At 58.6% G+C, this 14334-nt stretch overlaps 1 protein-coding gene across 1 annotated transcript in view; it reads right to left on the bottom strand.

The window, feature by feature from the left end:
• Nucleotides 1-1284: 1284 nt before the first annotated feature.
• The window catches only part of ABLIM2 (actin binding LIM protein family member 2), a 146453-nt gene continuing 133403 nt past the window's right edge, over nt 1285-14334 (bottom strand). The window contains exons 17-19 of the mRNA XM_088021245.1: nt 13355-13362; nt 13066-13146; nt 1285-3126 (exon numbers count right to left, since the gene is read on the bottom strand). Of these exons, the coding sequence (XP_087877371.1) occupies nt 3013-3126; nt 13066-13146; nt 13355-13362 (203 nt within the window). The 3' untranslated portion in view covers nt 1285-3012. The remainder of the gene's footprint in view (nt 3127-13065; nt 13147-13354; nt 13363-14334) is intronic.

A 14334-nucleotide genomic window follows, 5' to 3' on the forward strand; every position in this document is an offset into this window, starting at 1 on the left:
TGAAGCCTGGCACAGCCGGGGTGCAGATTCCCTACAGAACCGGCAAGGGGCTTTTGTGACATGGGAACTTCTGAGCTGAACCCAGAAGGTAGAGAGGGGCCTTGCCTGGGGGGGAGGATGGTCCTTGGGGGCTGAGCAAAGTGTGCCCATTTCTGACTTGCATAATGGGGGGTGCATAGAGTTGTGCCATTTACCAAGATGGGCAGATGGTGTACGTGTGGCCCGGCCTTCGGGGGGGAAACCCCGAAGTTCACAAGAGCCATTACGTTCACTGGGGTGAGATTAGAGAACGCTACAGTCTGAATGTCTGTGTCCCCCAGATTTGTATGTGGAAGCCCTAACCCCCCACGCGATGGGGCCTCGGGGAGGCGATGAGGCCACGAGGGTGGGGCCCTCACGAAGGCTCTGCCCTTTTGGGGGGAAGAGTGGAGAGAAAGCATCTCTGTCCACCAAGTGAGGACATGGTGAGAGGCAGCCGTCCGCAAGCCAGGAACAGGCTGTGCCTAGAACCCAGTCATGCCCACACCTGGGGCTTGGACTTCCAGACCCCACAACTATGAGAAATCAATGTTCGTTGTTTAAGGCACCCATTCAATGGGATTTTGTTATCGTAACCTGAGCAGGCTAAAACAGAGATTAGGAAACATTTAATCCCGGAACAGCATGGGTAACTGTGGTGGGGCAGACCTGCCAGGCCCTCCCGCATGGGAGCCCTACCTGCATTTTCTTCCCTTCCTGAGCCCTGCGCTCCAGCCATAACCAGTGCTGAAGTTTCCAGAACCTGGGAGGCTTTATCTGCTATGCAGTGTGTCTGTTCCTACTGTTCCCTCAGCCCGGAATGCCCTTCCCTTCATTGGCCGCTGGGAATGCTTCCTCATCTGTCAAGACTTAGGTTGGGCAGCACTGTCTCGGAAAGCCGCCCCTGACCTCTGGGGTGTATCTGGGGCCTCCCCAGAGGGCAGTGGTCAATCTTGCTGTCTTTGTCTGTTTGCTGGTCGGTCTCCCCAGCCTGACGCGAGCCGGCATCAGCCCCCATGCCCCTCTCTACCACTGGAGCGTGGTGCTGGCTGGGATGTACCCCTGAGTTGCTGCCTCCCAAGAGAGGGGCGTCCTATGGTATCCCCATGCAGGTGGGGGTCCCGCCCCTAGCAGCACCCCCTGCCCTGGGCACCGTCCAGCACTGCTGCTTTCAGCGGATGCTCTCCCCAGGTGCCATCAGCAGAAGGGGGCCCGTGCACTGAGAAATGACACACGTCAATGAGAAGTGGCTTTCACCTTCACAAGTTAGGGTACACCGTCCTTTATTTTTCCAGGCTCCCCTGGGAGCTGACAGGACATTGCACTAATGAAAAACCCGGGGGTTTCCAGTTGCTCGGGGCGCAGATTGCTAAAGGGAAGGAAGTGCATTAGGTGCTAGAAACACGCCTCCCTGCCGAGCCGGGCTGGTGGGAAGCTGGTGCGCAATGGGGTGCGTGGTAGGGCTGGAAGGATCTGAGTCATGCTGACTCACAGACGGGACGGCCAGGAACACAGACACAGCTCCACAGAACACAGGGGAACAGACTTTGGTGACACCTTCCCAGTGATTCATAAACCTCTCAACCCACATTACAAGTTTCCTGGGACAGGCACCAGCCCTACCGCACCTAATTACAGACACGGACGCCTTTCAGCAGGGGGCCTGGCCAGCCTTCTGCTGCAGGACCCTGTGCTGACCTTGCAGGCCAGAAGAGGGTGGCGTCTCCCGCCTTCTTCCCCAGCGGCCAGGTGCCTGTCTCAGGACCACACACTCATGCAGAAGGCTTCAGCCCAGGGGGCTACGTTCCACTGCGGGAAAGACAGGCACACCAAGGGCTACGTTGGGTATTAGGCTGGACGCATGGAAATCCATCATTCCAGGGCTTTGGCCATCAGAAGAGGATGTTCTCTCTCCAAGACGTGGAGAATAACAGCGAGGCAGACTGTGGTGGCTACACTTCACACATACTTACAAAGAGCATTACGTGGGCATTACGTGGGCAAGGGCTGCCCTTAAGGGCACCTGTGTGACAGGTGAAAAAGAAAAAAAAAAAAAAACAATGGAAAGAAACCCGACAAGGAGCCCTAGGTGTTAGGAACACACCAAGAAGCAAAAACACACAGATCTGAGCAGTGGAGAATAAGGCTGGAGGCGCTCCCTTCCGCGGGACCATAAAATGGAACTCTATATATGTCGTCTTATGTTTAAGTAGGCTATGCTCCTTAATAAAATAAAAACTTCTGTGTTACTTTAAAGATATCATTTAGGCATCTAGGGGATGATTTGGAAGAAAAATGCAGTGCATGGAGGGCCCTGGCCGAAGGTACCCTGTCAGGCTGACGTTTATCCCTAAAAACAGACTTCGTCACAAGCAGATGCAAAAATCATGCACCCCGCGCTTGACTTCGTGCAGTCCGGGTGCTCTGCGGCACTCTCCCTGGCCTGGCCTGTCTGGGTGCAAGGCTTTGCCTCCCCAGGGCTGAGCAAGTGGGGCGGAGGTGAGCAGACACTGGGAGCCAGATGCCCACCCACCCATGATTGTGTCAGCGTCTGTCATTGACAAACCTCCTCCAATCCCGAGTCCCAGGCACCTCTGTGCCCCCAGGGCCTAGTGCAGGGGGCGGGGGTTCGGGGCACTGCACAGGGGTCAGGAAGGTGGGCTGCACGTCGCGTAAGTGTTCCTTGATCTCCTGGGACAGCTATTTTGCAGCATCTCCCTGATGCCAAGCAACAGCGGGGAAGGAACAGCACAAAGCAAGGCGTCTGGGCTCTGAACCAGGGGCGGGAGCATTGCTGGCAGAAACAGAGGTCGCACCTGCTCTGGGACCTCCTCCTGCCCCCGCCTCCAGCCCAGCCCTCTCCAGGGGCCCACCGCCAGCCCCCCACAGACACAGGGAAGCCAGAGCCAGGTGCAATAGGAGGGGTTTTCGTGGTTCTCGCCAGGTGTCCCGGGCTCTGCTGCTGCTGCGCACGGTCACGAACACCAGCAGCCGTCAAAACAATAGGGCTTTCTTCTTGAGGTCATTCCTTTTCCAGAGGGCCAGGCGGTCAAACTCTTCCACGCTCATCCCAAATACTTCCTGGAAATCCTCGGGCGACAGGTGCCTCTGCAAACAGGGAAAGCCAGAGAGGAGCAGTTAGCAACGCTGTAACCCGCGCAGCCGGGCCAGCTCCATGCTGCTGGGCAGTCCAGAGGTGGGCTCGGCGTCCAGGAGGCCGCCGGCTCCCCCTGCGTTCCTTCTGCATCCCTGCTGTTCCCGCGCTGCAGCACATGGCACCGAACCTAGACAAAGAGACTCAGTTAGGGGCCTGACCGAACAGGACTCAAGCAGGTACCTGCGCCCACGTTCAGAGCAGCATTGTTCACGGTGGCCAAAACATGGACACAACCGAGCTGCCTAAGTGGGGTCCGTGCACACAGTGGAGTGTCGTCCAGCCACGAGAAGTAGCGAAGGCCTGAATGCACACAGTGACTCAGACAAGGCGTGCAACAGGAGGGCCAGTGAAGGAGCCTGGACGCAAAGGGCCCCATAGCGTGTGGTTCTGTTTCTGCGAAGCATCCACAAGAGGCCAGTCCACAGGGACCGAGAACGGAGAAGCGGCTGTCAGGGGCTGGGGACGGACGGGGGCGGGGAGTGACTGCTCAACGGGACAGCGTTTCCTTTCGGGGGCATGGAAATGTTCCGGAACTCGATCAAGGAGGTGGTTGCACCATGTGGGAATGTGCTAAAGGCCACTGGTTTCTAGACTGTAAAGGGGCTAATAGGGTGAATTTTATGGGAATTTTACAATTAAAGGAAACAATTCTTGCCCCCCACCCTCCCGCAGTGTGGTTTCCTTGGCTTTAAAACAAAACTACTCATACTAAAATTTGTGATGGTCCGGAGAGAAACAGAGGTGAAGACATTTGGTGAACTATGAAAAGCATAGACACCCGTCACTACTGTTTATGCCTTCACAAAAATCCCCAAATCTGCGTGGCGGGCAGTGGGTTTTGGAGCCCGGTTGTTGGCATGATCCGGAGGAGGGAACACAGGACACCCCTCAGTCTTGTGTGAGTCACCGAAGGCCCTCCTGGTTGAATCCAGGCCCAGAGTACTCAATACGTGCATGCGCGTGCGCACCCACGTGCGCACACACGGACACACGGACACACGGACACACACACAAACACAAACACCTCATCAAGCGAGTCTCTGCCAGGAAGGGGCCGGCCGCCCGCTGCCATCTTGAGCTTGCACACAGGAAGAGAACCCGGCGCTCGCCAGAAATGAACCATCCGCACGGCGTGGACGTGGGTGTGCTGAGGAGTCCACGGCCAGTCCACGGAGACACGGAACTGTCGTCGGACAACATCACCCCTTTTCCAGGCACTAAATCACAACCTCCCCAATCACTGTGGGGCAATCGAGAGGTGAAGAAGGGAGGATAAGAAGAAAACTGTTTCCACTGCTCTCAGCACCGACGGGCGGCCTGGCCGGGCAGAGGACACGGGCCCCTGGGGGAATGGACGGACGTGCAGCGGATCCAGGGACCGTCCGGAGCCCGAAGCTGGTGCGGGGACAGGCGTCCCCCTTCTCCATGCTGTCCTCAGTGGACAGTGGTCCTGCAGAGCAGGCAGGGATCCCCACGCCGAGCTGTTTGAGGGGGTAGCCAGGCTGCGGACACGCAGGAGGGAGACGAGGCGAGAGGCGCGGCGCCCCAGCGGTGGGGACACGGTGCCGAGGGGTGACTGTGCGCTCAAGCCTGGGAGCCCCCCCAGCCAGGGCAAGGGGGACCGTGGCAGCTGGGGGGCCTGCTGGGGGAGCCCGGGGGTGCACGTGGAGCCGCAGAGCCCTGTCGCTGCAGGTCCCATGAAGCTCACCTGCACCCTCGGGGCCAGGATGCCCTGGGAACTTCATCGGAGAGTCGCACAGGGCCCGGGCCCCGTGGCCACAGAGACGCGCACCCTCAGGACTTGCACCCTGGGGACACGCGGTGGCAGGAGAGAGGCAGGCAGACCAGGGTAGGGAGAGCTGGTGTGGAGCCTGTCCCCAGTGCCTGAACACAGCCGGGCCACGAGAGGCGGCTGACCCGTCCTCGGGTAGGAGGCCCGACTGGGCCCTGAAAGACATCCAAGGCGGAGTCCCTCCTTTTTGGCTCCTTGTGGGGGTTACAGAGCTCCACCTGGGGATGGGATGTGGGAAGCCTGAGGCGGGTGTTCTTAACCCTGACGATGCGGTCCTGCGCTCCTGCTGCACCCAGGAGCCCACTGCAGGGCAGGGAAGACAGGGTGGGATTAGGAGACAGCAGGGAGGATATAGCTACCTGGGGGCCCGGCTGAGCTCCCAGCCCCGCAGGCCTTGGCAGTAACCCGGCGCGCTTGTCGGAGCTGACAATCTGCGCCCACGGAAACCTACCACTGTAGGCTCAGCGGCCAAGGCCTCCCCCAGCCGATGATGGTAGCTGGGTTTGGGAACGCTGGGGTGAGGGGAAGTCCTAGAGGCTAGCAGGGCCCCCATCCTCATCTGCAGAGCGGGAACAGAATTTGGCTGTCTGAGGACCCTGCAGGGCCAGGCCAGGGTCAGATGAGGGATGCCCGGCAGGGTATCTGTTCACCACGCCCCTGGCCCCACCCTGGCTCTAGCTGTGTGGTCCTAAGTGTTGGAGCTTGCCCCGCCGAGTCTCCACTACCACCTAGGTGAGGAGGAGCTGAGGGCCCTGTTCCAACTGGCTTCCAAGATACTCTCGCTCAAGGTCATGTGGTAGACTCAGGCACCCTCCTTCAGTCTGTGCCCTGTGGCAGGCAGGACACGTGGGGCACAGCTCACCCCAGTGGTTGGAGCCAGCTTTCTGAGCCCGGGCCTATTCCCCTGGCCCTGGCTTCTGAAGGCTCCCCAGGAGGCAGTTGGCCTGACCCCCAGGTGCCTGCCAAGGTCAGGCACGACCAAGCTCCTTCCTGAATGAACAGGGAGGAAGCCCAGGGGGTGGCGCCTTTGTAGAGGGGTGGCTTGGCTTCATTCTGGCACAGCCTCACTCCTGGGGTGCCCTGGGCTCCCCACGATGTGCCCCTGGGGAGGAGGCCATTTCTGCAACATGGCAGGGGCCCTACATGCTTTGCCGGGGGTCTGCTGACATACGACCCTCCGGGGCAGCATCGTGCAAAGACCTCCAGCCCAGGAGCCAGATCCACCGGGATTCTGGTCCCGGCTCCATCCCGGTCCAGCTGCACTGCGTGACCTGACCTCAGTTACGATTCTGGAAAATGGGAATAAGCAGGGCTGTGCCTTCATCCACTCTCCTAACCTTGGAATGTCAGCCCCTCCCGCTCACTGCTCAGACCTGGCCATGGATCTCGGCTCCTCCAGGAAGCCTCTCCTGACTGCACCCTCACTGCAGGCTCCCAAAGCCCCCCGGCCTCTTTCTCACACCACCATCCCCCCACCCCCCGTTTCAAGCTGCCAACGTGATGTCCAATGTGACGTTGGACAGAGAGGCCCAGCAGCACAAGCCCCGGGACGTTTCTCCTTACAGGTGCGGTCGGTGTCCATCCACAACCTCGAGAGCGTGGAGGGTAGTAACTGTGGTGAAGGAGCACCCTCGGGGCTATGCTGCCACGGCAGGGCTGGGCTACCTTGCCGGGACCAGCCTGACCCTCCTCCGGCCTTCACCCTGCGGGGCACTTCCAGCGGCCCCTCACTTCTCCCAGAGCTCAGCTGTGCTCCTGGGAGGGGCCTGGCTAACCCTCAACGGCTCCTTCCACCCGGCCCACTAGGCACTGCCGGGCCCCGCACCGGTGTGGGCTGCCCGGGGCGGGGGGGGGGGGCCCAGGCCTCAGGCCTGCTCAGCCTGCCTCTCCTGGGCGAGCGAGGGGCTGCTTTTCTCTGGAGGACTGGGCTCCATGGTGCAGTTCTGCTCGCTCACGTGGCTTAGCTTCCAAGGAGGGGGGGGCCTGCTGCAGAGGCGAGTCCCACTGAGTGGGGCCCACATTCTGAAGCTTCAGCCCCTTAGCAGGAGGGAGCTGCTAATGACATCATCGTATCGTGGCCTCGTGGTCTCTGCGATATCACCATCACAATGACATCATTTGTCCTCACGACGTCATCGTCATCACGACATCACCAGCGCAATGATATCATCATTACATCATCGTCATCATGGGATTGTGGTCACTACAACACCACTGCCACAATGACATCATCGTCATGACATCATCATCGTCATGACATCATTGTCATTACATCACCAGCACGACACCATCGGCACAACAGCATCATCGTTATCATGACATCACCATCAGCATGACATCACCGTCAGCATGACATCATCATCATGACATCACCGTCAGCATAACATTATTATGACATCATCATCGTGACATCATTTGTCATCATGACATCATCGTCATCATGACATCATTGTCATCACATCACCAGCACAACACCATCGCCACAACAGCATCATCATCATCATGACAGCATCGTCATTCCAACACCATCATCACGATGACATTACTGTCGTCATGACAATGGCCACCATGGTTTGTGGCGTGTTGGTCTGTCCCTGGGGGGTGCTGGCAGCGCTCCACCCGCAGTCCCGTGAGCTCTCCCAGAGCCCATGCGGTAGGGAGGGGATGCAGGCTCTGCCAGGTGGAGTGACGTTGCTGTCAGGTGGTTTGAGGCCCTGCATCACAATCATGTGTTCTTGCCCACCTCTCCCACCAGCACTCTGCTCCGTGGTGGGTTCTAGAATATGCCAGGCTCTTTGCCACCCCCAAGGCCTGCAATGCTCTTTCCCTCACTTCAAAGTCTCCTCTTCATCCTAGGTCCCAGCTCAAATGTCCTCTCCTCCAGGGGGCCCTCCTGGGTTGCCCTAGCCAATCAGGCCCTTGCTGATCTGGTCACTGCTGACCTCATCTGGCTCCCAACTCCATGAGGGTGGGCACGGGCCTGCCTGTTCAGCTTGGTCTCTCACCCTCCCCCAGGGACAATCTCTGTTGGCCACGTGTACCCCCGAATCCAAATCTCTGCTCCCATGTTCCTGTCATACTGCCCCCCAGCTTCCTCCCTTCTCCATGTGCTCTGCTTCTACCAGCCTACCCTACTCTCCCGTGTGCTTCCCTCCTCCCTCCCCAACCTCCACCCCTGCAATCCCTGCTACTTGGCCTGGCCTGGGAGGACTGCTCATGCTCAGACCTGGGGGCCCCCGAAGCGCTGGATTCTCGTGCAGCCCTGTCTCTCAGAGGCACCCACGCCCATGCGCTGGGGACACACTCAGCTGCTGCCATCAGTCTATCAGATTCTCACTGGACCAGTTGGATGGGTTTAAACAAAAGAAGTATTCTTAACCACAGGGTCCTTTCCACACACCCCCCCCCCCCCCCCCGGCACTTTCTGACTTGGGTTCTTACTGTTGGAGCAAAGTCAGGTGTGCATTTAGACTCAAGGTCTGGTGGGGGCGGTCCAGAAACCGCAAGACTTCTCTGCAAGGGGACACTCCCTTCCCGCGGACCTGAGCACTAGCAAACCCCGGAGATGAGTCTGGAGGACCCTGAGATCCAGGGCTCTCTGTCTTAGAGGGTCTGGGCCCTGCCCCCAGGACCTGAGGGCCTCATGCATTGGAGGAGCTCTGGCCCTTCCTGCATTTGGTGGTTATCCTCCGAGGGTCGAGGGTCGGCTTCCAGGAGTTTCCAGGAGTAGAAGGAGACCTAACTGTCCCTGGGCAGAAGCAAATATCCTGAGGCCACTCCCTGCACCTCTCTGACACTTCAAAGCAGAATTTCTTTCCAGGAAAGCGGCCAGTTTTGCTCTTAAGGCCTCCAGCAGACTGGATGAGGCCCCTCCGTTAGTGAGGCCTCCCAAACAGTCTCCCTGCATCCACACGGCCAACCTGAGCCTCACAGTTACAGCCTTACTGGTGTTTTGAATTACAAACCTAATCAGGGAGTCCCTCAATTTAAAAACCGTTGTCCTTAAAACTAAAATCCAAACTGCTTCACATGGCCCAGGGCCCTGTATGGTCTGGCCCCATTCTTATCTTCATCCTGTTCAAGTACAGCCACCTTAGCCTCCTTAAAGTTCTTCCTCAAATAGCCCTGGCTTCCTCCTGCCCCAGGGCCTTTGCATATGCAGTCTGCTCTTCCTGGAATTCTCTCCCTGTAGGCCTCCTTCACCACACACACACACACACACACACACACACACACACACACACACACACGCACGCATGCATATACGTGTGCACACACACGTAAACACAACACTTACTACACCCAGTTAACTTTTACCCATTTTTAATGGCCCATGTTCCTCCCCTTTAGAGCCCTTATCTTGGTATATAATTACACTTGTTCGGGCTATCAGATGATTGATTCTGTCTCCCCCATCAGACTGAGCCTGGGAGGGCAGAGCTCATGCCTGTGTTTGCTCATCACGCATCCCAGGACCCCATTCAGTGCCTGGCACATACTCAGCAAATGAATGACAGAGTCAGCTAAGCATTCTGGGAGCAAGGGTGGAGAACTTGACAGAGCAGTCCTCCTTCCAGAGACTGACCCTACAGAGATGAGCTGGGCTCACCAGCTGTCCACCCAAATCCATCCTCTCCTCTTGCTGGCCACACAACATGCCCAGCCTGCCTTGCATGGAGATTTGCCGTGTGACTGAGGTCCAGCCGGCGGGGGGGGGGGGGGGGGGCGCGAGCAGAAGCCACGTCTGCCACTCCACAGCTTGGCCTTTCGGACCCTCCCAAGTGTGGACGTGGGACCACTGCACAGCCATTAAAAGGATGAGCAGATCCATATTAACTAGCATGGAAAGTGTTCATGTCAAACTTAAGCGAAAAAAAGTTGATTATCAGGGGGCCTGTGTGGCTCATTTGGTCAGGCGTCCGCCTTCGGCTCAGGTCATGATCTCTGGGTCCTGGGATCGAGTCCTGCATCAGGCTCCCTGCTCAGGAGGGAGTCTGCTTCTCCCTCTCCCTGTGCTGCTCCCCGCCCCCACTCATGCTCTTTCTCTCTCTCTCTCAAATAAATAAATGATAAAAAAGCTGATATCAAACTACCTAAACAGTGTGAACCTACACATCAAAAATCAGATTCAGCGATCTTGGGTATTTGTGCAAAAAGAGATTTCCGGAATCATGTCCACCACGGTGCTACCAGAAGTTATGACTTGGTGGGGGAATTCCGTGTGATGTTTGCGTTCTTCTTTGCATTTTTCTGGAGTTCTACAAGAGTTATAAATGGTTTTGATATTAAAAATAAAGCTCTCTCCCTGAAATCAAAACATCAGGGGCCTCCTGTCCTGCTGGGATGCGGCTGGCCCCTCCTAGGCCACTCCTGGCTCACCTCCCAGCTCCGAGCCCCGAAGAATGTGGGGCGTGCCCCACTGCTGGTAACATTCCCAGCTTGCCTCCCAGCTCGGCGGAGATGAGAGGGGAGTGATTACAGAGACGCACCCTTGGGTGTGTTCTTGGAGAATGGATGATTAAACCCATGACCCAATCCTCAAGAGTTTGTTCAAAGCAAGTATTTAGAGGTATTAACCACTATTTTGCATCTTTCATTCGGTATTTAGCAAAAAGAAAAGGGGGTGTCATTTAAAGGGTACCCCAGTCCCAAGAGGGAAACCTGGCCCCGGGGCCACCGCTGTGCCGGAAGCTCCAGGCATCTAGTTCTGGGCTCAGCTCTTGGGTTGAGAGCAACCAGCCCACAGGGCTTGGCCCTTTTAAGGAACAAAGACACACAGCAAATAGGAGCCCTCCAGGCTGGGGACATGACCACATGATTAACAAGGACTTCACTCAGCAGGAGCCCAAGAGCACGTCCCCTGCAGAGAAAGTGGGGATTGTCATACCTGAGCCCCGTGAAGAGGCCACCCAAGACCCTATCTACTCCCCCATGGCAGGTACCCCCAAAGTGTGAGGCGGCCCTCCTGGTTCCTGGCGTCTGTGTGCACACGTGCTCTCTGGCCACCTCCACGTGCCAGGAGCTGCACCTGGGGCTGGGCCCCAGGGGCCCCCTGCTCCCCTAGACTCGCACACCTGCTTCCCAGCTGGCCTCGGCTGCCCCGGCCTCCCCCGACCCTACGGACGACCTGCGCTTATCCCAACAGGTCAGAACTTTTAGAGCATCTTTCCTTTTCTGTGGGGTAAGATCCAAATGTCCTGCTAAACGGACAGCCTCCTGAGCAAGGAGCTCGCGTGTCCTCCGCCTTTGTGGTCCTTTGCCGGGCACGATGCCCTCGTGTCCGGGATGATGGCAGGATTTGGCGGGTTCACGGCACTTCCTGACTGTGCCATCTGTGGGCTCACTGGGCCATGCTGCCCCCTCCCCCCCAGCCGCAGCACCCTAGCTCCCTGCAGGTCCCAGGTCCCAGAGCTCCGAGCTGTCCCTTGGCTCCAGGGGTGCCTGTAGCTAAACCTGGCCAGATGGGCATTGCAGTCCCCCGCCAAGCTGGTTGACTCAGGGCTGATCAGAGGACCCACCCAGAGGCGGAGATAAGGCAGGGCCAGGCCTTCTGAGAGAGAGAAAGAGAGAGAGAGAGACCGGGCGCCCAGGATCTCTTTTCTGCAGACTCTGAGCCTGGGAGGGGTGAGGGAGAAATCTGTCTCTCAATGAGGCCGAAACACAGAGGATGGTGGGAAGGAAACTGGTCCTGAGGCAGAACCGAGCCACCCCTGTGGGGACCCATCAACCCTATGAGCTGGTGATCCCCTTTTTGCTTGAGTCACTTTGGGTCAGGCACCCATCACTTGCAACAGAAAGGGTCAACATGGATGTGTCTCCGTGCAAGGCTGCGGCCACACCAGTGTCCCCAAGCCCTTCCCTGCCACCACTATCCCCCCGCCGAGGGATGCTCTCCCGGGACCTGGGCGAGGGGCCCGGTGACCCACACAGTAGGCAGCTGTTATGTTCACCTGAAGGGCGCACGTATCAAGGCCAACTAGTGCAGGGAAGTCGGTACCCGACCAGCATCACCGTGAGGGCTCCCTTCTTGCCCAGGGCACATCCTGCAGCTTCCCCCCACCCCGAAGCCTTTACTTGCGGGTCGCTTGGCCTGGAAGACCCTTCAATGCTCTCCCTTCTTGGCTGGTGAGAGTTCCATCCCTCCTTCAGAGGCCAGCCCCATGTTTCTTGCTGCGCAGTGGACCAGCCCCCCTCCCTCCACCCCAGTGCTCCGCCAGGGCCTCTGTCCATCCTGTCTTAGGCGGCAATCCTGTACAGATGCACCTGGCCTCCCAACTTCTCCTGGCAGCCCTCCCACGCTGGCTGGGTGCCCCTTGGCCGTGTCCAGGCCCCTACGGCTCCCTCCCAGGTGGGCAGTCTGGCGGCTCCGGCGCTGGCCGGACACATACTCTGTGTCAGATGCTCCCCGCATCTCCCGTGTGCCCGGTCCTGGGGCACGGACGGGGCAGGGCAGCCCTAGACCTTCAGGAGCCTCCAGACCCCGCAGCGCCCAGCAAAACGGTCATTAAAAGGCAGCGAAGCATCCGTGACAGGGCTCAGGAGGTGAGATCTAGTGCATGGACATTGATTACTCAGTAGGACGATTGTGGGGATTAAGTCCTGCACATCAACCATGGGGACCACGTCTCCTAGCAAGTGCTCAGCAAAGTCCTTGCGGTCAACAAGTATCATCCAAATACCTAGTCTGAGCTGACATCCTGTTGGCCTTTTAAGCCTACACGTGCTCTCCAGAGATGAGTTTATTATTCTCACTTGGTGTAAATGTGGCCAAACGGGAGGCCACGGATCGTGACCAACTTCCCAACACCAGTCCCCGGGGGAAGGACAAGCACCACCAACTTGGCGCTGTCTCGGAGCCCTTCCTGGCCAGACACACAGAGCAGAGCCCTCTGCAAAGCCACCTGTGTTGGGCACGCTCCCACGGTTCTCAACCCTCGAAACAACGCGGGGCCTGGGCTCCGAGCCCGCCGTGGGCCTGGTGGCGCCCCCGCCCCCTGCGAGAACACTCAGGGGTGCCGAGCGCTGACACTGTGGACGGGCGTGTGCCCAGGACCTTGCAGCTGGAATGCGCACCCCGCCCCCAGAAATGCCCTCCTACCTCCAGCCGCGTCCGGTCCACATCCTTGGGCAGTTTGACGCGAATTCGGTTGGTGACAATGAGGGCGTCATAAGGATAGATCTGTGGGGAGAGGAAACCGCAGGTTGACCCCAGGAAGCAGGTGTGTGCCGGGACCAAAGGGCTGAGCCGAAGGCCAACGAGAGGTACATACTTGCGCCAGCATCGGACACACACATTTCATAGGAAACCACAACAAAAGGAACTTTTAACCTGGGCAGGTGCATGGCGGCGGGCAGAGGTCGGCGTGGCAGCGGGCAGCCCCTCTTACCTTGTATTCTGTAAGAGAGAGAGCAGAAGCCACGCGTGGCGGTTTAGAAAGCACGGGAACGTGGCCCAATGGTGGAAGCATTGGTGGGGACCTCCCGCCCCACCCCCGGCGGCCTGCACCGGGGCGCTAGTCCTCGGGGAGCAGATTCCCCAGAGGGAACCCGAGAGCGGGAGGCATGGTCAGGAGGCTGGAGGCCAGACTGGGAGCCGGACGCAGCGCTGCGTTCCTCGGGCGTGATACTGTCTCCCTGGTGGTCCGGGCCGCCCTGAGAAAGCGGCCTGCCTCAGTTTACCCACCTGCGGAGCGGACCTTCCAGGGCAGTTTTGGGGGCATTGCAGAGACTGACAGCCGTGCAGGTTCTGACCCCTCGGCCTCTTACTCTCTCACCTTCTTGGCCTGTAGCTCCTCCTTTATATTCCTGAGCCCCACATGCTTGCTTTTCAAAAGGCTTTTCTGCCAGACTAAAATCGTCATGTCAGAAAATAGACCCGTATGGATCAGAGGGCCTCTGTGAGCAGAACCCCCCAGAAAGCAGTACCCCTAGGACCTGGGCCGCAAGCTGGCCTTGGGAGGGAGACCCTGGCAAGGGGCCTGGGCGACAGGGGCGATTCGGTCCCCCGAATTTCCCAGCGGGCCACACGTGACATCCTGATGACTTGGAGAGCCACGTGGAGGGAGCTGGCTGCGAGCCCCCAGTGCTCCACGGCCCAGCGTGAGCCAGCAGCCCATGAGAACATGCTCCCCGCCATCCGGGGTGACAGGGGGGAGCGAACACCCCACGCAGGAGGGGCTCAGAGCTAGCAGAGCCCCCCCACCCCCGGTCAGGCACCTGCCATGTGGCCGGAGTCACGCCAGGAACACCAGCCTCCCAGCAAGCAACCTTCCTAGTTCGAAGCCCAGGAGGCCCCCATGACCAGGAGGGGTGTGAGGCAGGATGGGACCCCAATTCATTCGACTCAGACCCCAGAGGCGTTATGTTG

The sequence above is a fragment of the Eumetopias jubatus genome, unplaced genomic scaffold (assembly GCF_037043125.1).
Source record: "Eumetopias jubatus isolate StellerSeaLion01/CBP00866 unplaced genomic scaffold, mEumJub1_p1.0 scaffold_2, whole genome shotgun sequence".
Lineage (NCBI taxonomy): Eukaryota > Metazoa > Chordata > Mammalia > Carnivora > Otariidae > Eumetopias > Eumetopias jubatus.